This window comes from Struthio camelus, chromosome 12, assembly GCF_040807025.1.
Source record: "Struthio camelus isolate bStrCam1 chromosome 12, bStrCam1.hap1, whole genome shotgun sequence".
Taxonomy (NCBI): Eukaryota; Metazoa; Chordata; class Aves; order Struthioniformes; family Struthionidae; genus Struthio; species Struthio camelus.
The window spans coordinates 24,356,255-24,379,751 of record NC_090953.1 but is presented as its reverse complement, the minus strand read 5'-3'; the positions used below and the strand labels follow the sequence as shown (position 1 = coordinate 24,379,751).

At 47.9% G+C, this 23,497-nt stretch overlaps 1 protein-coding gene across 1 annotated transcript in view; it reads right to left on the bottom strand.

The window, feature by feature from the left end:
* Positions 1-7,591: 7,591 nt before the first annotated feature.
* Positions 7,592-23,497, bottom strand: part of HCN4 (hyperpolarization activated cyclic nucleotide gated potassium channel 4) — a 116,041-nt gene continuing 100,135 nt past the window's right edge. The window contains exon 8 of the mRNA XM_009675720.2: positions 7,592-12,006. Coding sequence (XP_009674015.2) covers positions 10,424-12,006 — 1,583 coding nt within the window. The 3' untranslated portion in view covers positions 7,592-10,423. The remainder of the gene's footprint in view (positions 12,007-23,497) is intronic.

Genomic DNA, 23,497 nt, shown 5'->3' with positions numbered 1-23,497 from the left:
CGGAGGACGGGGGACTTAGCGGGATGAGGGCCGGAGCGGGACCAGCCCTCTCCGTGCCTGGTTAGGCACCGTGCAAGGCCCGCTCTGAGCCGCTGAGCCCCGGCAAAGCCCAGCAAGCCACCAGCGACGTCACGACGAACTAGAGAGGGCTGCTGAGTCCCCAGTGCCTGTGACTCACGGGCGCTCAAGGGGATATTCCTAAAGCCCCAAGGCTGGCATATGCTTGGTTTGGGGGCTTACTTTGGTTTTTGCTTAAATAAATGTGGTTTCTTAGTCCTCTCAGGGCAGAAAGAAACTGGAAAAAAACCCTGCTCCCACGTTCATTCGGGGCGCAGTAAACAGACCCAAGACAATCACTTGCAGATATTTAAAAAAAACATGACAAGAACAAACAAACAGACAAACAAACCCCTCATAACGCTTGACCCAAACCCTATGAGCCTGGAGCGGGTGGTGCCGGCCGGGAGGGGTGACCTCGCCCCACCAAGGTGACCGTGTCCAGGGCGGGCAGGCAACTGGGCCAACTGGAGCGTCAGCAATTGCAAAGAGCAGCTCCTCTCTGCAGCTCCCCCCCGCCAGGAGCCACCCTGGGGGGCCGCGCTGGCCCCGCAGCGCAGTGCAGGAGCACGTCGGCCCCGAACGGCTGCACAGAGGAGCTGCCAGTGACAGGCACACGCGAGACCGGAGCTGACAGCACCCTTTGGCCGCAGCAGGAGGCCAGCAGGGGTGGACGAGACACCTGAGTGCCGGTGGCGGGTCCGGGGAGGGCGGCTGGCCGTGCCCCACCACGAGCCATCCGGGAGCTGCGTGTGGGCGAGTCCCAGCCATTCCCGTCACAGCTGAAGAAAGTATGTGTGCAGAAAATAAAACAAAAGGGGAGCGGGGCGGGGGAATGACCCAGGAGAGCTGTCTAATTTGCAGCACAGTCAGGGAGAGCAGCTTCGCAGACAGGAGAAGACATTTAGACAGCAGGACTGGGAGATGCTGTTAACGCCTTCCTGCCTGGCCCCGCGGTAGCGCTCCAGGCAGCTCCCGTGCCCTCCCCAGGCGCAGGCCTGGGCACACACAGCGCGGCCGGCTTCGCGGGCGCGTTTCTGGAGGAGGTGGTCAGCCCTGTACGCGTGGCAGGAGCGCTGGGCCCTGCAGTGCCCAGGCGAGCAGGGCAGGAGGCACAGGAGGTCACCCCGTGGCAGCCCTAGGAAGGGCCTGGCGTTTGCTGGGCCAACGCTCCCACTTTAAGCTAGCCAGCTGCCCTTTCTCCTCCACTGAAACAAAAGAGCATCTGTCTCTTCTAAGAGGCTTCATTCAACGTCTTTTCTAATCAGGTGCCTGCTAAGAGGTGGACTTGAGCAGAACAGCCACCGCTAGCGATTAGGGTCAGCTGGTAGCTGGAGGCTGAAAGGCAGCTGGTTTGCAACATCTTGTTAGGGGGAAAAAAAAAATCAATTTTCCTTCAAATGCAAGTGGCAGAACCCAGTTAGGCTTTTCTTCCTTTGATTTGCCAATTGTAAAGGTCACCATACTCAGCGCCATTAAAATCACAGCTTAGAGTGAAATTGGGGCTTAGACGCCGGTTCAGCGTGCTGGAATTAGCGAGTCAAAACCTGTGAGGCTGCTGCAGATAACTTACATGACGAAACCTGTGTGCACACACTCACGGGTGAAAACTCAACCCCTTTTCACCAACAGGGGAGCAGCCAGCAGGCAGCGGGGGGGACTTGTTTGAAGATGCTTTGCCGGATGCAAAGCCGGCAGCGCCTGGCACTGCTGGGAGCAGAGCGTGGCACAGGACAGGGCCTGTGCCGGCACTTGCAGCAAAACCTCACCTTTTCATCAGCCTCCTCGGCTGCCAGCGGAGCACCTTGTCTGGCAGGGACAGGGTCGGGGGATACTGGAAAGGCCTCAACCCTGCTGTGGCTCTGATCGCAGCACTGCCCTGGCCAGGCCAGGCCCTCGGCTCCCCTATGGCTTGTCTTCACTGAGCTGCTGCTACCAGGGTCAGCGGGGAGCGTGGTGCTGATAGCAGCAGCCCACATACAGGGTCATTGCACTTCCAGTGAGGTCTCCCTGCCCAGTACCTTAAAGAGGGAAAACACTCGGACCTCAGGCTTCAGCACCAGCAGCCTGTATGTAGGCTGCGGCTCTGGGAGCAGGGATCTGCCCAGTCAGCGAGCAGAGCCCCACCAAAAGGAGGGGAGTCTGACTTGGGGCCAGGTCCTTGGTATGTTCCAGGGCACGTTCTTGCCTCCTGCCGGAAAAGCAGTGTCCAGCCAAACCTACTCACCTGAGCCAACACCTACGAAGGGGTGGTGTTGCTCATGAGGTGCCTGCATGGCTTGATTTAATTTCTGCAGGTTTCTTAGCGTTGGCTTGAGCCTAGAAGCCAAACTGGCTCCTGGCTGCACCCTAGCTGAGGGGGCCACATGCACGCACGCAACCTAGCGTCATGAACTGAGCCTTTCCCTGTGTGGGGAAAGGGGGCAACAAGAAGGAATTTGAGATACCTGCCAAACTTTGCGTGGGCTCTCTCAGCTGCCTTGTGCAAAGGGAAAATTGTGACTCTGAGATGAGCGTGGCTCAGAGCGCCCAAGCTGTGTCACCACACTCAATGGGTGCCTGTCACATCCTCTCCCTCCCTGGCTGCGTTCTGATGAAGGTTTCAGATTCACAGACCTTCATTGGGTCCCTCCACTCCATTGGAGACCCTCCAGCTTTGCCTCCAGCACCTGCTGCTATGGTGGGCACCCATGCCTGGCATGGTGGGCAGCAGAGCCTGTCCCTCCCTCCCTCCATGCACTGCAGGTGTGATTAGCTCTTCCTGGGCTGAGGGCTTTGTTTGGCCTCAGTCTCCATGCAAAATGCAGTTAAACTACTGCACAGCTCAGGTAAAACCACCTCTGGCTCCTGTGGGCAAACCCAAGCAGCACCACTCTCCCCCTGTGCTCCTCTTCCCGCAATGCTGAGGGGAACCACTGAGCCTAGCTTTGGATCAGCAGCGCGACATGGCTCCCCCACCATGTCCCTAACAGGTCTTTGCTTCCACGCTGGTGCCTGCACCCCGGAGAGCCCTATTCCTGCCCTCTACCCTTGTCCCTGCAAGGCATGTGGCCTGCTGGCAAAGACAAACTTGGCTGGAAAGATGTCCATCCATCCCATCATTTGAGGATATGACAGTGTCTTTACCTTCCACCTCCCCGCCCCCCAACCACTTTGCCACTCATGGGGAGGCCTTGGGTCCCCTTGGCTTCCTCATTTCTGCAAGCTTTCACTGTTTGTGTGGGACTGATGCAGGCCCAGAGGGCAGAGGTGGCCATGTCCTTGCCAGAGTCTGTGCAGGCTGATGGGCAGTCCGGCCTCAGGGGCTGCAGAGCAGCTTGGCCTGCTCCACATGGGAGTCCTGCTTCAGCCGTGGCCACAAGATATCCCCAGGGTGGGACAAGCAGGGTGGTAACATCATGAGAGGTTGTCTCCTCTCCTGGGCAGCGGTTTCTCCTGCTTCTGCCTGAAGGTGGAAGAGCTGCTGTGCGCAACACAAGGCAAGCAGTGCTGGGCCTGGAGCAGCTCCTTCGTTTGCCTTCTGTATGCCATGTCCCGCAGGCGAATGGAGGCAGTGCCTTGCAGACAGCTTCCCTTCACTTCCCAAAGTGATCTTCAGGCCCATCTTCCTCAGCCTCCCATCCCGCCTCCTGCTGCACCCTCACATGTCATGTCAACCAGGCCTTTTCCTGCAATTCTTCTCTCCCTGCCAAGTTTGACTCTCCCACAAAATAACAGGGATGCAGAGTCCACATCACGCAGTTTGCAGCTCACGCCCCACCAATCCTGTGGGCTGGCAGGTACAAGCTTGGCCCCTGAGGCTGAGTGGAGTGAATGAGCAAAAGCTGTCATCTGTGTTTAGTTTTCTTTATTTTTAAATAAAATATACATGATGATGTATTCGTTTCTTTAAAGCAGAGGCTCCTAACTTGCTAATGTCTCCCCCAAGCACAGAGGACAACCAGGCAAATCCCTTCTTTTTCTTCTCCTGGGCATTCACTGAAGTACTTTGAAGACTCCCTGTTGCCTCCTCTGAGCTCACCAATCCTGTGCCCAGTGCTGCCAGATCCCTGGATTTGCAGAGGAGATTAAAAAAAAGGAAGGACTCAACTGCCTGCCTGCCAGGGCATACACAACCCCTCCCCAGTGCCAGGACATTTGGAGACATAGCTCAGGGCTGTCTCAGGGGTCCTCCTGCAGTGACTGTGGCTGGAGGACGATGCTTGTGTGAGGGTCTTGCCAGGCTGGTGTCCACATAGTGCAAGACCATTTTGTGCTCAATAAACCTTACCATCTTGCTGATCCAAATAGCTCAGTGAATTTGCAAAGAGGAAGAAAAATCGCATTTCAGAGTGCTGAGCCTCAGCCTGCTTCTCGCTGCAGCTTCATCATCGCTTTCCTCCCTGTCCAAGGCTGACTAGCACAGGAGATCAGGCAGTCTCAGTCCAAGATTGCAGCCCTACTGCAATCTAGGAAAAGGATTGCAGAAAAGGATTGCTGGGGGGAGGACACAGACAGAAAATAGATTCTCCTCACCACCTCAAAATCTCTCATTGGCTCTAAGAAATATTGGTTTGGGAGTCCATGCTTCTGTCCTGTAAGCAGCAATTGCTCTTTTCTAGGAGAGATGGGAGATGGGGCAGGCATCCAGCAAGGGACAGTTTCCAGGGACAAGGCTGAAATTCCCATGAACGTCCCTGGCCAAACTGCTATGGGGAGGGGGGATCACAAGAGCTGGCGATCTTGCCTTCTTGTGCTGCAACTCCCCACCCCAGTGGGCTGGCTCTTCACAAGGCACTGCAGGGGAGGTAGTAGTGAACAGGAGGTGGAGAAACCACCGTGTTGATAGGAGGGTGACTTGGCTCCGAAATCTAAACACTTAGTTTGTTTCTGACAGCCGGAGTGCGAATATCATGAAAGCCCACTGTGGTCTCGAGTCCTTTTGGTAGGGTAAGGCGGCATCAACACAGGTGGTAAGCCAGTCAAGCCCTTCTGTGTGTGCAGTCTTACAGTTGGCGGGGCTTCCTTGGGTCCTCTGGAGACTGGAGCCAGGGCTTTTCTCTGGTCATGGAAAAGCTGTCTGTGCCATCCTGATCCACACTGACCTGGAGCACAGACATGGCTACTAGCTGTGTTGAAATGCTGGCCCTCAGGTTAGTCCTTGTTCCACTTAGGTCCAAGGGGACCTGTTCCTGGACATATCGGCTGGATAGTGCTGCTTGCATCAGTGCTGGTACCAGCATGGATTTGGCTCTGGGTGAGGAAAAGGTTAGACTCCATTAGCTAAGCCACGTCACCCACTCCTCTGGTGTCATGCTTGTCATGGAGACCATGAGGCTAGTGTGCTAGTGTGAGCTGTGATCTGTCCTGCTCTCTGCAAAGGCTGGGTGTCGTGTCGTGAGCTCCTCCTGATGCAGTCCTGCCCATCCTTCCGCAACTTGTGGCAGTAGGGCTGCATCTTGGCTCCCCACTAGAGGTCAGTGGGGAACAGAAGGCAGGTTTCGCAGGGCTGTTAAAGATGTCAAAACTTGGATTTTGCTCTACTCCAACATAAAACCCCTGAAAGTTTCCAAATCTTCTTGAAATATAATTTAAATAAATTTTTGACAGGACAGAACTGACTCATAACCCCTGTTTCCTCTGTAATAATAGCATTCAAAATAAAAAAGCCTGGAACAGACTTTCATTTCAAAAGGCAAAACAAACATCTTACTGCCTGAATTTCTTCCCTCAGTGAAGCTCCCGGGCAACTGACCTACCAGGGCAGGGCCATCTGGTTTCAAGGGAACTACATTCTCTGATGAAAGTGTTTGGTTTACTCTTTCCTCACCAGCTCTGCTCATAGAGAGCCAGACTAGGTCAGACAACGGATTTTGAGGAAAATCTTCTTTACTATGAGGGTGACTGAGCACTGGAACAGGTTGCCCAGAGAGGTTGTGGAGTCTCCTTCCCTGGAGATATTCGAAACCCGTCTGGATGCGATCCTGGGAAATGTGCTCTAGCTGACCGTGCTTGAGCAGGGGGGTTGGACTAGATGATCTCCAGAGGTCCCTTCCAACCTCAGCCATTCTGTGATTCTGTGACAGATGGAGGGAGACTAACAGGGTTTCCAGTTTTTCTGCGGCATCATAAACATGCAGAGGAGGAAGAGGAGGTTCTGTTTGGAAGTCAGTGTCTTTGCTGTTCAGTGTCAGTGGGACAGGCGTGTGTGTGTCCATCTCTGCACACCCTTCTCCGGAAAATACTGATCTCACACACTAGCCCTTGGACTCCTTTCCTGTCTCGAAGCTCTCTGAATCTGATCTTTCCTCAATAAATTGCTCCAGCAATTTTTGTCATCTCTGGCATTGGGAATCCTGGTAAAGAAGGTCCTGGACCTAGTTCTCACCCCAGCAGGAAAGACATCCTGTTGATGTGTTACCAAACTAAGTCTTTCAGAGGCTGGGTGAGATATAAAGTCAGAAGGCTGAATGCAGCCATTGGAAGAGAAGGTACCAAGAAAGTGAGATGCCAGAGAAGGAAAAATGAATGTGAGAGCATTGGCAAGGCAGAGGTGAGGCACTGCAGAGATCTAGCAAGGCTTCTAGATTCAGCAGGTTAGAGGACAGGAAGCAGGGAACACAGCGGCTTGCTACATCTTGCTGCTGCAGGCTGTAGGCAGGATTCTAGCAGTTGGGCTGCTTTGCTGTACACTTCCTTGGCTATGAAGAAAGGGCACGAGGCCATACAGCTCCAGTGTGAGCTACTGACCCAAATAATCGATTCTGTGTATGCTTCCTAGGGTGGGTTTGGACAAAGACTCAAAGAGGATCTCACAGGAGTGAAATGAAAGATAAGAGTTGAAGCTAGTTTTATCTTCCTAAAATACATCGGGTCCTGACCTCGGCACCATCATCCAGCTTCGTTTGAGACCCAGAAATAGGTATTTCCTTTCTCCCTTTTTTTTCTTGTTGCTTTCCATGATAGCCCCTATTCCAAGTAGTTAATGGGTGTTTCCTGCCATAAGGTTCCTTGAGCTTATCTCTAAGGGTCACAGAGTCAGTCAGAGGGTCCAGATCTGCCAGTAAGGTGAAGACTTTTCAGATACACATTTGCAAAACAACTATCAGATTTCCTCTTTTTGTAATGTTAGAGAGTCAAGTGCAGGCAAAGGTTTAAAACTTTCACTCTTAATGCCCTAATTCTCTTTCCTACACGAATATGTGTGTGTGTGTGGGGGGGGGGGGGGATGTGGAAGCAGGTGAACACACTGCAAAAGCTATGAAGACATCAGGAAAATACAGGCAGGAAGTGAGACAAAAAAAATCTACATCTTCGCCCTCCCGTGGGAAAGAGAGGGCTGAAATGCCACACAAGTTTTTTCTTCGTGAAGTCTCACATTGCCTGACGTTCAACACCCAAAACAGACAGCACGTCAGAGGGATGAGTTTTTTATGTTTTTATTTACTAAGGTTTTTATTGTGTTTTATATTGCAAACCCCACCCCTAGAATTCTTCCCTCCCTTCCCCCCAAAATAAAACAAAAAATAACAATAATAATTATTATAGTTCCACCTACTGAGACAAGCCTAGTGTTGACTGGGGTCCAGTCGGAGTAACTCAATATTGGCTACTGCACCGCTAAGAACTGGAAAATCAAACAATATCCCCATGAAAATCAAAGCAAAGGAACCCAACTGAATGAAGGATGTTCACCAGACTGGTGGATTGGACGCACGTCTACCAGAGACAGCCCTCAAGGTGTTTCTGTGCACCTCTGTTTGTCTGAGTGTCCACAGGAGTTGCTGAGATTCAAGTAGCAATGCAGCAGTCACAGGACAGTCATCCATGAGGGCTTGGCACTGCTGAGCTGAAGACTTTTCCCCTCTGGTTAGATTACTTTCCCCAGACCCAAACAACTTAGCTCCCAACCTCTTGACATGCTCAGTCTAGGGGGCCCTCCAGCATGTGGGAAAATAAGCTTGTTAAGGCAAATATTAAACTTAAGAAGATATTCTGTGTCTTCCTTCCAGGAATCGCCTGCTATCTTTCAGAATATGAGGGGGTCTGTGAATCTGCTACAGCTCCATCAATTAGATTCTGTTTCAAGATGAACCTGTACCGATTCTAGAAAAGCAGGATTTGTACACTATAATTATCAGCTGCCAATCAGTCCCACAGGAGGGTCAAAACTGACATGTATTTTAAAACTAGGAGATATACATATACATATATATACATACATATACCTATACATATATATATATATATATGAGAATATGCTGTGGGTGTGGGGGTGTGTGTGTGCGCGTGCTTCCACATGTGCATAAATAGTCTATATATGTTTAATTGTATACTATATATTAAAAAGTATGTGCACGTACATATATATGTACCTACACACACACCTCCCCTCACACACACACACACGCTCACACATATAGTTTTATGTAGCTAGTAGAGAAAAACAGTTCTAGACTTCCCCATACCCTTTAAGGAAGACCGGAAAGCTGATTACGTCTGAATCCTGGGCCACCAAAGCACATGGAATCAGGAATGCCCAGCGATGCTTGCAGCAACATTCAAGAAACAGGCACGTGTCAGAGTTTTGCAAACAATTCCACCTAAAAATTAGCTGTCAACCAATGTTTTGGGAGAGAGTGGGGGCAGGTGGAGGTAAGGGGGACCAGAAGGATCTGCACTGTTATTGTGATAATTATTAAGTTGTTTTGGCACTGCTGCAGGAAGTCCTGCTTCCCCTTGTGGGCTGGAGGGCCTTCGTCATAGTTGGAAACAGAGGGAGGCTGGACATGTATTTCTAGCAAATGTTAGAAAAATTGAGCACCTGACTCTTTACCGTGAGGGCCCAGAGACACCTGCTGGGTTAAGGGAAAACAAAACAAAACAAAACAAAAATAAAAGAAAAGGAGACATTTGTTCTAGAGGTAAAGGCTGTAGCTTCTCAGTGCTGTGTGCACCCAATGGCCCCTTACTGTCTTCTTCCCACTTTAGCTCAGGGGAGCCCCAAAAATCCAGCTCAAGGACCCTGCCAGGCTTCAGACATGTCCAGTGATGCTGCAACTGCAGGGCGAGACCAGAGCCAATGCAGGCTGTTATTGCTGGTGAAATCAAGCAAACGATTTCAATTCCCCCATCAGAGGAGAAGCATGGACCGTGGCTGGCCAAATTTCTGGTTTTCATCTTTTTTAATGGTATAAACATAGTTGCAAATCTGAAGGATTTCTTGGCTGGGCACCAATACTACCCTCACTGCCTCAAAGCTCAAACTCCCATGGGCTGAGGAGGAAGAGGGCTGGGATGACTGCACCCCACTTTTTGATCTTATTCTGCCCAGTTCTTTTTAAAGCAGTCAGCCCATGGACACTGAGACATTAAGACTGAGAGAGTGACGGTTAAAGTGCTGTCTCTTTCTTCATCCCTCCCCTTGCTTTGCATGCCCCAACCAGGAATGCAGCACACATGCTTTTCAAACCACGAAGAGGCTGAGGCTTGAGCTCTTCTGCCGGGGCCAGTAGCCCGGCGTGCTGGCACAGAGTTGGGATCTCTCCTCCCATAACCCACATCCACGATGCCTATGGCAATACAGCAGGGATATTCACTGCCCTCCCTATGAGTACTATTTCTTGTTCCCACTAGAGCATCAGCGGAACGAGAAAGAGACAAGCATCTGAAGTCAGGCCCGTCCATCTCCTGGTCACCTTTATCTTCTTCAGATGGAGTCTAAGAAAGAGACAAACAAAAACTCAGCCCTTCTGCAACTCCTGGGAGGGACCGCTTTAGTGAAACTCACCCCTCTTCTTGCTTCCTCTGCAACCTGCTGATCACAGGAGAAAACCTGGGAGGAAGTGAAACTTTCCGATGTGTGCAGTGAGTAATCCAAGTCCCCCCAAATCTAGGTGCTGCGGGGCTAGGTTCACAGCTGGTGCAAAGCAGTGCGAAGCTGAGGCCAACCAGAGCTGTTCCAAATACACCAGCTACGGGCCTGACCTGATGTTCCCTTTTATGGCCCACGTCAACCTCGGATCTTTGTCTCAACAGGAAAACCATTTTTGGTGGCTTCTATGGCTGATCATTCATATGTTCCAGCTCAGGCACACGCCTTGTCTGTGCGTTACCTCGTTGGATTAAATTTTCCAATATCCTTTTGCTCCATGTATTAAAATATTCTAAAAAATCAAGTGACCAAAAATCTATAGCTCTAAGAATACCTGGTTATCTTCTTTTTTGTTGTTTTTTAATGTTTTTGTTTATTTCTAATCACAGTTAAACCTAAAGAAAAGAAATGGGGGGAAAAAAAGAGAAAAAAAGAAAAAGAAAAAATGATTCATGAAAGTCTAATCGGGAACTAAATTGCACGGCTGACATAACCAGCTTTCAGAAGGAGTCCTCACAAATTGGAGGGCAGTTTGGATCTGACAGGCTCCAGATCCCCTGTGAGCACTATGGATTCTTTCCGCCCACCAGCAGTCAGAGAAGTAGTGCCTGCAGCGCTGGCCCCAAACACCAGTGGATGTGGTAAAGAACCTGAGGACATCTGACGTGGTAAAGTCACACGCCCAGGAATTGAGCTACAAGGCTTCCCAAGAAGTCCAGCCCCTCCACCAGGGAAAGGAGAGAAGCTGGAAACAGATTCCCTGGAGGACTGAGGAGAACTTTGGCTCAGCGTCTGAGCCAGCTCTTGGGGCAAAGATGGCTGGGAAGCAGAGATCAGCTTGATGTCCTGGCTCAGACGTCCCGGCGGCAGGGGTGGCGTGCTCTTGGACTGCAGGATCTGAGGAGGCGGGCTGGCGGTCTGAGACAGGAGCAGAGATCCGTGAGAGCCGGAGGCCCCGGAAGGGCCACACTGAAAAGTTCTTGTTGCCACTGGGCTCTGACTAGGAGGACTAAGGCCAGAAGGAGTATAACAGGGAGAGGCGACGCCAGACTGCTGTAGTGGAGACATGGAGGCAAAAGGTGACCTTTCTTGGTGGAGCTGGGCTATCGTTCCAGTTAAAGATCCTAATGCACTTGGATGTGTTTGGCACAGGCCTGAGGATGGCCCACCAGAGGCCTGTGCAAGCTGGCTTAGGCTGGAGGATGGAGAACTGGAAGAAGGAGGGGGTTGGAAGTGATTAATTCCCCCCAAAGTCCCACTGCCCGAGAGCTGCTGTAACTGTCCCCCCTGCAGAGGTCTTGTGGTGGGCTGAAACTGGTTGAGAAGACTGGGGGGTGAATTTGACGACAGCTGGGTGAATGAGGTTGATGGGGAGCTAGTTGTTGCTTGCTGGAAGTGCCCAAATCCACTGCTGGAAAGGGGCGGCGGCTGCTGCTGCTGCTGTTGCTGCTGCTGCATGGGTTGACCTGTCCCTAACGGTGATCCAGAAGATGCTTGCTGGAACTGGTTCAGTCCCACTGAGGACGTGCCGCTCAAAACTGGCTGGCTTGAGCCAGCTGGAGGAGATCCCACTGAGGCCTGGTGGAACTGGCCTAAGCCAGCAGAGGCTGAGAATCCTGCGAGCTGCTGGATGTGGAAGGAAGAGGATGAAGGGGTTTCTGCTCCTGGTGTATGCAGCTGAGATGGAGTACTGGAGGGAGAGCCTACAGCAGAAGGCCCAGTTGATGGGATTAGAGACTGAAGCCTTTTCAGCTGTCTTGGAGTCTGGCTGGATTGTCCCAAGGAACCCAAGACAGACACTGGAGGACGGAAGATGGCTGTTGGGAGACGTGGGTGGTGGGTCAGAGCTATAGCGACAGACGTGGTGGCTGCTGCAGCTTGCAGGGGTGCCTGGATCAGTGGAGTCCAGATGACAGGGGTGGGTGTGGATGCGGCTGCAGCAGCGGCGGCGGCGGCTGCCTGGACATTGTGAGCACAGTGTGCCATCTCTCTGTCATGCTGCACAATCTGCTGGATGATCTCATTCTCCTGGTAGTTGAAAACACCCGAATTGAGGTCATGCTGGACTTTATGCAGCAGAATGGAATTTTTCTTACCTGTAGAAAGAGTGGAAAGAGTGATTTTGATATGTAAAAGCAAGGGAGGCATCCTAAAAGATTCATGCCAGACTCTCCTCAAATTGTTGGCACTGTCTACCTTCTACCCTTGTAAGAAAACTATGTTGTCACAGTCCATTTGCTCCAGCAAAAAGATGGCACACAACACATCTTCTGCTTTTGTGGTATGATCAACAGACTTAAAGATCCCATAAAACCATCCATGCCTTACAGCACTCAGTCTTAGACAGTAGGGCCAATTTTGAGGAGTCCGGGAGGCTGGTAGTAAAAAATATAAATGTGGAAGGTTCTCAATTTGTGCTTCGCAATCTAAATGAAAAAGAGGATAAAGTAAAAGATTGTAATTTTTATGTTTGCAGAGAAAAACCTTAAAAATATAGTTCCAGTGAAGCCTGCCTGAGTCTTCAGCAACTCTTCAGTTGCTTCATCTGTTTCAATTAACTTGTTCACTCTGAAATCTCATACTGTTCTGGTAAGCTGTTAACTATTTCATCCGAGCAGGCTCGAAGCCATCTCATCTAGTATCCCATGCAGGTGTAGCTTGCCTTGCAGGTGAAGTTTGGTGTTTGTTCCTACTTTGTCCCAGATTCAAGTCCTGGCCCTCACACAGTGTAACAGAGAGCTTTTGCAATCAAACATATTCTACAAAACATCACTGGCACTGGGACCAAATCATGCAAGTTTTTCTGAAGAAGTCTGATATTTTCCCAAAGATGTAGCCCACTGTTCTCTGGAATTATACACTGTACACTCAACTTCAGATTGCCTAAGGAAGAAATCTTCAGCTGAAATGTAGGTCTGTTTGATTTATATATGTTAATTGGGCCTTTCATTAATATAGCTTTAGCTAATGCCCAGCACTTCTGTTGCACTTGTGCTTAAAAATAATCACCTTGTCATCCTATTCTACTGGGCAAAGCCAGGCACAGATCAGTAAACCGACTTATCCCAGGTTTCATGGTAAATTAAATCTCAGATGCCTGCTCTCATCACATTATTCTTGATTGCTCAGTCCTCCCTTGCCAGGCTAGTGAGCTGGCTCTTCAGTTCGCGCTTTGCAGAGGACAAGCCTCCAGTGAGAGGCACTGAGAGAGCAGCTCATATACAGGGAGCATTCCCAGCAGAAAGGGGGCTCAGCTGCCAAGCTAAGGTTGAGAATGGTTTGTGGAAAAATACAGTATCCCCCAGACAGCGCTCTGTTTTACACTGTGTGCTAGGCCAAACTCCAGCAAGGACGTGTTGAAGGAATGTGAAGGATTAGGAATGAGAGCCACCTTTGCCCGTCCTAGAGGGTCTTTGCAAGTGATACAGTCCAGGAACACGAGATGACCTGTGGGGAAAGCATGGAGAGACGCACTGCAGCCAGGAACAGATCACATTGTTCCCTATGTGAAGTGGCCAACTTGCAGCTTGGCTAGTAGGCTTTACTCTTTAGGAAATGGAATAGGAGGATAGAGAGGTCCTTAAGATTTGGATGCTTGGCTCTGATCTCAAACCACCCCAGGGTTCTAAAAAAACATTCTCAAATCCCAAGTCATCTAAATGCATGTCTTTTTCCTTACTAAGGACAGTCCTTCAGTATCTAAGAGTACCGAAATGTTAAGGTCACGGTTAAAACTTGCTGTCTGAGACTCTCATGGCACATTGCAAACCATTATGGGTGAAATCCTGGCTCCAGTAAGGTCACTGGAAGTTTTGCTGTTGACTTAAGTGGGGCCAGGACTTCATCCTAAGGCTCGAGGAAGAAAGTCAAGCATTTGTTTCTAGCTGAAAGGAAATGTCTTTGTGAATAAGAGACAGAAGGACATCACATGGCAGAAAAGCTCAGCTGGCCCAAGTGAGAGCCCTCAGACATGCTGCAGTCACCATCTTACGTGGTTGTGTGCTGCTAGCCCCAACTTTAAGGAAACTGCAGGCCAATGAACCTCATGTTCCAGCTGGACTTTCTAACCTGGAGCAAAATATTAGCTCAGCACGTTACCTTTTCAATGGGCTGGAAAATATGGTGTAATGAGTTTGTCTGCCCTTAGAGTGCACCTAGCACGGAAGGGCCACTCCCCTGGAGTGAAGGACTGAATCATTCACTGCAGGGGGAGGAGTGCTGCCAGTGATGCCCTTTCACTAGAGCACAATGCCTTCTCCAAGGAGATGATTTCTGATGTGGACAGGTGCTCTGCACAACAGCTTTCATATCTGCATTCCCATAACGTTATGAAAAAGGGTAACTGACAGCACTGATTTATGAGGAGCTGGTGCCTATACACCGTATTGAATGATTTTCTTACAAAAATAGGGTGCGTTAGATGGCCTGTGCTTGCCTTTTCAAGGACCCTGCACCTTGACAACATACGTCAGTTTGAATGGATGACAGCACCTGCCTACGGGCTTCCCTTTAGCTTTCGTTTCTTGAGGCTGGTAGGAGTTGAAGAGTTCAGCCTAGTAAGCTCTGTGTGTGTGTGTGTGTGTGTGTGTGTGTGTGTGTGTGTGCGCGCGCGTGCGCATGCATGTGTGTGTTTGCATGCTGGACTCCCTGGCTGTGTGTCGGTACACAGCTCATTTTGTGGCTGAAGCTCAGGGGGTGAGTGTAAAAGGATCACCTCTAGAAGAAGCACGAGCCAGTTTATATCAGATCAAAAGCTGCATTAACCTTCCTCCTGAACCAAATGTATCCTTAGGCCCCGGACCCCCTAGCAAAACCTCTGCTCTAATTCAAATATCATTTCTGCTGGCTCCTGTCTGCTCACTTCTGGTTCCTATACAGGACCAGAGCAAACAGACAGCATCTTGTCAGCTGCTGGGGATTTACAGAGTATGAGAGAGCTGCAGGTATGGAATGGAGGCCTGGATCTGGAAGGGCTTCTCCTTCTGAATTTTAATCCCAAAATCACGTCGTGCTTTAAAAATTAAAGGCTGGCAACATAGCTCATGCCAAATAACAAGTTTCTTACAAACAAAAGGCTTGTCCATTAAACTTGTCTCCAGTCTTTCATGAGACCACAACTGGTCTCATGATAAGTCAACTGTTGATATAATTGACTATGCCCACTGTGTGATATTTGACTTTGTCCCATACAGCATTCTGGTAAGACTCTTCAACCCTGCATATGGCAGCTGCACCCCTACTAAATGGAATTTAAGCTGGTTAGTTTGCAAGAAGGAATGGTTAAGGGTGGATGGCCATACTGTAGATTCCAGAGGAATCTCCTTTCCGCCCGGTGCAAGTCAGATCTCAGATCTTTGTGTATAGGGGTGGGTACATCTTTGTGCACATACGACATCTAGATTGGTGTTTTTTTACAGTATGTGTGTATCTTTTATATCTGCAACAGATGAAGAGTTTGAGTTTAAGGACATGACTCTCACTGTAGTCAACTCTAAAATCAAACAACTGCTAGCAAAGAACTTAAACCACACTCAGTAGAGGTTAGTTGGTGTCCTGGAAAGCATTAACTCTGAAAAAGGCTTGGCGAGGTCTTGAATAGAACTAGCTGTGTTCCAAACCACCCACAAAAGGTGGAACACTTATTGCACAACTAAGGAGGAAATCATCAAGCAGAAGAAGGGAGATACTAGTCTCCACCACCTACAATGCTAGGAAGACCACTGGCATACAGTACAATGTCCTAGTTCTAGTGGCTAGCTGCAAAGCTTGAAAAAGCACAGAAAACATCCACAAGAATCAGACTCGGAAAGCATTAACAAATAAGGAAGTATAATCTATTCAGCTTTTTCTCGGAGAAGAGGTGACTTGATACTGATTTCACAGTAAGAGGAAGCTGATAAGAACCATTCTTTAGGGTTTCAGAAAAAGGCACGAGATCTTCTGATTTTGACGAGCCCAGATGAAAAACAAGGAGTAGATTAATAGTAATAGTAGTGAAGCACTGGAAAAACAAACTAAGGCACTTTCCCTCACATTATAAAATCAAGAGAGGATCTCTTATGAAGGAGGAGACGTGGTTCAAACAACTGAGAAGAGTGTGATATGATGATTATTGGCTGAGGTTCCTTGCACAGTGCTGTGCAAATGCTCAGATGAGGTAAAGCTTGAAACCTACAGATCCCTGGTCAGCCTTTCCAGTGAGCTGAACTGCACCATAAAACCAAATCGCTAAAATGCTGGCAGAAGCCTGATTCTGGATCTGCAACTGGTGCCCTGGGGACACGTCTGTTGTGGATAGGCTTTGGGATACTTAATGCTTTTGTGTTTTCCCCACTGCTAATCACTCCCTCCAAAAGAGCAGAAAGGCATATGGACAGGCAGTTATCTTTGAAAGATAACCAGCCCTGGAAAGCCCAAGGCAGAAAACAGCTTTCTGAGCTGCCACATTACTGCATTCAGTACTGCTAATGTTATCACAGGGGCTGGGGAGCCTGGCTTCACTGCAAGTACTGGTGTAGGCTATTTGTACAATGCTGGTTTTATTGTATACCAGCCCGGAAGAGTCAGCACTGGATATCGCCATTGGCAGACAGATCCTGATTCTACCTGCAATTCATGTAGCCAGTTACACCAGAGGGAGCATGGATGTCACCTTTAAACTGAGAGCATTTTTGCAGTGAATATACAATGAAAGGGAGTGAATGGGGCATCAGAGAGTCAGACTGTGCATACGCCATGCTTTCCAGGCAGTATCTTCTAGAATCACACACACACTCACAAATAAATTGGATCACAAAGAGCTGCTTAACAGAAATGGAAATACTAATCGTTCCAAGTCAGGAGAAGAAGAACAACTTATCTACATAGAATTGAGGGGTAAGAAAGGATGTGGCCAGCATACTTGAGGTAAAGAGGGATTCAGACTGCAGGGCTGTATTCATTCTTTCTGGAGTTGAAGGTACAAATCCCAGCATGGGCAATCTGTAGCTATCCTGCACCACTGCAAGGTCAGGATGTGGATGGGAGACAGCACGCTGAGTTCAAAGCAGCCAGGCAAAAAAAGCTGCCCTATCACATTTGCTCTCTTGATAACAGACTGTAGAAAAACCAGGCTGAGAAGGAGTGGCTAGGGGTAGAAGAAAGAGAAATAGCAGATGTTGCTCATGCAGCTTTCCAAAAAGCTCAATACCAGCAACTGTTCTGTGTTTCCGTCATCACAGTGAACACCTCATCTCACTCTTTAATTCCATGTCACCTGTCTCTGGCTTCTGATTTGCTTCTCTGTGCTTGAATAGCCTGTAATTTCCACTGCTGCCCTCAATCTGAACGAGAAAGCAGAGCGATGTTAATCAGAGCTGCACGGATGAATTGAGAGGCCTGATGTTTTCATAACCAGAGCAGAACAACACAGAACAGAGCAGAGACAACGCAGAAAGAGCTGAACAGCAGACTCCGGTTTCCTTGGGAGTGCACTAAATAGAGAACCTGCTAACATCTTCCAAAGGTGTACTATTTACTGAAAAATGATTTGATCAAAGCTCCTTAAATTTATGCCACTCTGACAAAATAATTCCAGCAAAAACCTTGGAATGCTTACTAGAAAGGAAAACATTTCAGTTTTCCTTTGAAATTACACTGCATTTTAATATTTTCCTTGGCCCAAGTCAAACAAAATTGTTATTTATCAACTATTTCATTTGATCAACTTTTTATTTCTTTTCTGTTTTACCAAGAAAATACCAAATTTTTGCTTTTTTGCATTTCCAGAACATTTTACAAAATTACTGAAAATGTTCCTTTTTTATTTTTGAAGGGGAGAGGAATTTTCAAAACCATTTTTCAAAATTGTAATTGGCTAGCAGACTGAAAGATAGTTTCCACCACTCTAACAAACTGCATCATTTACATGATGCTTCTACACCCCAATATAAGTCCTATTAGTTGCCTCTGGAGGAAACCCTTCTTCCAGCCAGCACCAGATTATGACAGGCACACAGCAGTGCGCTGCTGGCACAATGACATTCTCCTGGTAGGTTTGACTAAAGTCCTGCATAAAACGCAAGCCAACAGTTGAACAAGACAGGAGGAGTGAGTTTGCTTGGGCTGGTGGTTCTGAGATTATTCCCCCCTCATCTTATTTATGAAATTGCTTTAGATTCAAATTCATTTTTCCTGCCCTGGATTTATTGTCACTGCACCTGCCTCAAAAGGAGATCACTCAATGAGGAATCAGAGGACTGAACGGCTGATTAGTTTGGCTCTGTGCGACCCTAATTGAAATGATGTTCTGAAGCTCACAGCTACAGTCAGTGAACTGCAAGAGTCCTGTATTCTTGCTAAGGCTTCATTAGGGGAGGGGAAGGGGCAATCCTGTTTCCCCTTCAATTTAATCATGGAAGCACAGAGGCTACATGTTATCAGGAGTTTCTCCTTCTGTGATGTTGTTTATTGCACAGAAACTAAAATGCTGAGCAGAGTCTAAGATACTAGAATAAACAATCCACCCAAGTATGCCTGCTAAACCCCAAAACACTGTGCAAATTTATTGCTATTCTAAGGAAAGCAGTAATTTTTACTCATTACATTTTATTGACATGTGCCATGAACTGGAAATCCAGCAAACGTTTTGTTTCAGAAATGTCAACACGTAAAGGATGTTGACCTTGGTGTCCTGGCACTGGAGAAGTCTGTCTATCAGGTCTATAAGACAACCTAGGATCCTAGGCCAACCTGAAACTTGGGGTTTTCAAGTTCTGCTGCTGGGAACAGCCCTTGTGGGAAACTGGTGAAATCTGAGGTTTTTGGGCATCACTGATTCTAATACACCTTTGTTTCCTCAGAACGTTTCTATTCAGCTCTGTCTGTGAGCTCTGGATTCAGAGACTGTCTTCCTGTTCTGTATTTGTACATGATATCGCATAGGAAAGCCCTGATTCATGCTCCTGGGCACTTTCCAAATAAATCAGGAATGGACCCCTGGATGATCTTCATGTGAGCAGATGCTGGGGATGAGGCGTTGCCATGAGTATTGATTAATCAGAGTTTGGAAGCTTTCGGACATCAAGCCTCCCAATCTCCAAGAATTTAAAGGGCTGTTGCCAGCCCCAGAACTGAAACCCTGGGAAGCTGTGCTGTGTTTGGGGCGTGCGGCAAAAGGATGTGTCTGGAGCAGCAGGACACCTCCTCAGGAAAGCTACTCATTCTGCAAGCTTTTTAAGGGAGGCTTTTAAGTCACCCAGCTTCTCCATGAGGCTACACTGACATCACCAAATTCAGCTCCACAAAGAGGTTGGTTTGTAGTGAACAAGGACTTGATTCCATTTCAGCAGCTCCTGCTCTTGCAGAGCTCAGGGGAGAGCTACAAGAAGAACTGTTTTGACTAGCATGTGTGTGTGTGTGTGTGGCTACAGTGGGGGATATATTTAAAGCTAGGCTCCGCAGCTTAGTGCAGTGTCCTTGCTAAGGGATGATTCCCAAGGCAAGGAACTCTCTGCTTCCTTTGCTGAAAAGATTATTTCTTCTCTTCTAAGTATTGGCCCTGGGTGGATCACATCTTTCCAAATCATTCTTCCAGGTTACAAAAACCTGCTCAGATCTTGACCCTGGTCCTCTGAGGTGAAGAGCTGCTGGGTAAATGCTTCCATACATCTGTCTCTAGAGGTCTCATCTGCTTTTATGGGGAAAAAGCACTGCTTTTCACCTTTCCCTGCCTTATGCTGCTTTAGTGCTTCTGGTGGAGCAGGCAGTTACGTCTTTTCTGCCTTTGAGCCTGTAGCCTGCTTAATACACCTGTGGACATTTTAGAGGCATTCATGCAGCAGCAGAAACCAAGCTCAGATCCTTTTCATCCAAAATCACAGCCACACTGACCTGAGCTTGTGAAGGCCGTTATTCAACCTCAGCAGACCTCTGACCTCTATACGTAGGAATAGCCTCAGCCAGAGCAGAACCCCAGGCAAGATTTAGAATCAGAGGCCAAATTATTTTTTAAAGAGTAAAGATGCCTGTCCTCTCTCCCAAGAGCCCCTTCCATGGCTGATATAACTCACCATTCCCAGTCCTATGTCTCCTGACTTCTTCACTCTTGACATCCTTTCTGTCCTTGAGGAAACCTACAGCCTCATTCTCTCTTCCTCCTAACTGCCTATGACACATGTTCCCTGTCCCTATCAGCCCATGTCCCTGCCTCCTCAAACTCCTGCTCTGCATCCTCGCTGGGAGACACAAGTCTCAGTGCTCACTTGGGTGCTATGTAGCCGGCATGGGAGCCATCAGCAGCCACCTCATACTCCAACTCCCTGTGCTTGGTTACTCTGAGGTGTTGTAGTTCAAGGCCCAGTACCTTGCTACAGAAGAGAGATAAGCTCCCTTTTTTGTGTCAAGGGGCAAGTCTCTACTCACAGAAGTTTCTGTAGGGCCAGTGGTGTGTGACAACCCGATGAAGGGAGGACTGGATGATCCCCAAGCAGCCAGTTGGGCTGGATATACCTCCGAACAGGACTGAGGGAGCCCTGTAAGTTTTAGCTAACAGAGCAACAGCAGCACAGTTAAAATACTTAGACTATAAGGTCTCCACAGCACAACTCACTTTTTTATTCGGTTTGTACAGCTCCTAGCACAATATGGTTTTTCTCATGGCCAGACAAAAATAAATAACATTAACAAGTGCTGTGGATTTGAACCCCCTTCCTCCCCCAATTTTCCTCACTGCAGCAATGGACTAAACATAGGAAAAAAGAAGAGATTTAGAGCCTAAAAGATGCTTCTAGCAAAGCTATCAGAGCTATGAAGTGGATTGGTGGTTTGTGAAATTGTGGAAACTAAACTAATAGATGTTGCTCCCTTAATAAAGAATTGCAAAGTCAGATATGCTCTACTGCAGATAGCACACAAAGAAACACAGAGAAAGGGCCATGTGATTTCATAAAAAGAGCCAGCACTCAACAATAATTCTTCTATCAAATATCAAAATTAGCTTTCTGTTGTTAAAATTCTGCACAGACGCAGGGGAAATTAGCTGTGACTTTATGTTCATTTCTCTTTTCATTCTGTCTAAGTCCAACGGCTGCAGTTTAAGAATTCAGGTCACTGAATTGCTTTCTGAATTTGCATGTATTTGAAATAATCTCACTTTATTAGGCTGGCTTATGCCCTGGCTTGCCACATAGTTACTTCTCTCAGGTCCATTCTCTTCTTCTTATTCATACAACTGGGTACTAAATACTCTGCTCAGACCATTGGTTGCAGCAAGAAGCTCACAGCATAGTGCAGGTATGAAGGTGATCTTTGCCTGTGTTACCTGTGTGCTGGGTTGGTTGTAATTTACCTTGCTGCCATAGTGCCCAGAGGGGCAATACAGCAACTGGCAACTGCAGGCAAAGAAGCCCTGGACATACATACCCATTACACTGGCAGTTTGCCACAGCTGCTTGTACGCCCCTAGGGAACCCTTTGGCAACTGGGCGATATTGGCTGGAGGGTCTCCACCAGCTCTTGACACTGTCAGAGCCTTAGAGTCTGAGTATACAGGGAAATTAGCTGGATCAGTAATTTCAAAATCATTCTTAACTCCTAGTGTACATGCTCTTTTACTGATCAAGCTTGACTTTCTCTCCAGTTTCGGTTAACCCCCAGTAAACTGTGTTAACTGTCATGTAAAGGTTGGCTCAGTTTCAGCAGCTTCAGTTCTGAGTAAGAACATCCACACAGAAGTTCAGTGCGCTTAATAAATCTGCTCTAGAAGTTGATTTAGATTAACTTTTCTGGCACTCTGGCTATGTGTATACATTACAAACTTGATGTGCAGTTCTTGGCAAACTGCTCTATAGTAGTTGCATTTTTCTCTTGCTAAAGACATACCATTTGAACTCCGGTGGCACATTTAAAGTAGAACGACATCCCCTTCTCCCCTCCTTTGTCCTCACCAAGTCTATTTGGAACTAAATCTGTACATAGGGGAGTATGGCAGGAAAGCCAGATCCTATATGGAAAGGGAAATGAATCGTATCAGTGTAGAGCCTGTTATACTGGAACAGTGAACTGAATCAGATGTCTTATTACCGTATTAACAAACAATAATTAGTTTAAAGTTTAAAATGGACAATTCCTTATTTTTCCAAGTGGAGGTTTTCCTTCCCTGTACAGCTCAAGCCTACCCCTGATTGCATCTCCTCTCCCATAAACCTATTAGAGATCTCCCTAAGTCAGTCTCTTTTTAAGAGACAGAACATAACCTTAAACTGGGCTAAACTGCTGTAGGTCAAATGATACATAGAGAATAAAGTATCCGATTAATCTCATGATAGTTAAACAACATTTAAATTAAATTGTTCCTATGATGTTCTTCCCTCCTGCTCTTTACACTTATTCCCATTGCATACAGCTCTGTAGAACCACCGAGGAACATATAGAGCTACCCAGAGCAAATATTTTGTGAATACACATGAATGGGTATAAGAACTGCGCAGTTCTGGAGTGCTTGTGATGCCCTGTGCTGCCTGAAGCACAGTGTCCTGGCTGGTACCTATTGCTGGAGACTACAGCCAAAGAGCCTTCTTCTCCTCAAGTGGCAGGAGTACTTGTGCCTGGAGCTGAAGCTCCTGCACTCGGTTCGCAGTGCCCTAAAGGAGCTGACAGCCGTGACAGGACTTATCCTGACAGACTCTGGATGTTCTGGCACCATTTTTCTGCCAGTTGTGTGCTTTGCAGTGTGGTCGGTTTGCAGATAGCTACTGGACTGCACTCAAGGCAGGACGACTTTCCCATGTTTAGAGGTGTGGGAGGGAAGCAGGTCCTACTTTGTGTAACTACAAGGGGTTTGAAAATTATTTAAAAAGGTGTTGGAGTGGGGAAAATGTTATCGGAACAGGTTTTTTATTTTGCTGCAAATAGCCAATAGTTGTGCATGTGGCGCTCTCAAAAATAAAAAGAATCTGGGAACTCAGGGCACCCATGGAGATGGGGGCACAAATATATTGCATCTCCTACCACTCCCCCCCCCCTCAAAACTGGTCCTGCTTAATGTCTCCCAGCTAGCCAGATGTCCTTTTGTGGTACTGGTGACACCTGCCTAAAAGACCTAACTTTTCCCAGAGAACTTGGACCCTGCAAGGTAAACTTGTTTGGGATAAACAAGGTCACTTACAAGGTCAGTGGCAGGTCTCCTAAGATCTCATTTATCAGTTCCCTGTGCCCCTTGGGGTACCTTAGGCTTTGTTTTCCTTCTAGAGTCAAATGAGATATGGCATTTCTGTATTCAGACAAGATTTCCAGTTCACCTTAATTAAACTGAAGTCATTTGCCTTCAGTCATGGCTGGTGAGTTGCTGATATATTTGGCTAGGCTAACCACACGACACTCTGAGTCCGAGCCTGCCCTTCCAAATTAAAGGAAATTTAAATAGCTAAGTCCTGCTTAACTTCAAGCTCCTACCCTGCAAACACCTATGTCTGAGCTAGATAGCATTTCCAGAGTGTGATCCACCTAAGGCATTTCAGATAGCCACTGTAGGAGAAGATGAATCACACTCTAGAAATGCCTTTTTCTCTCTGCTGACTATAAAAGAAGTTAAGACTGGTTCAGATGCAG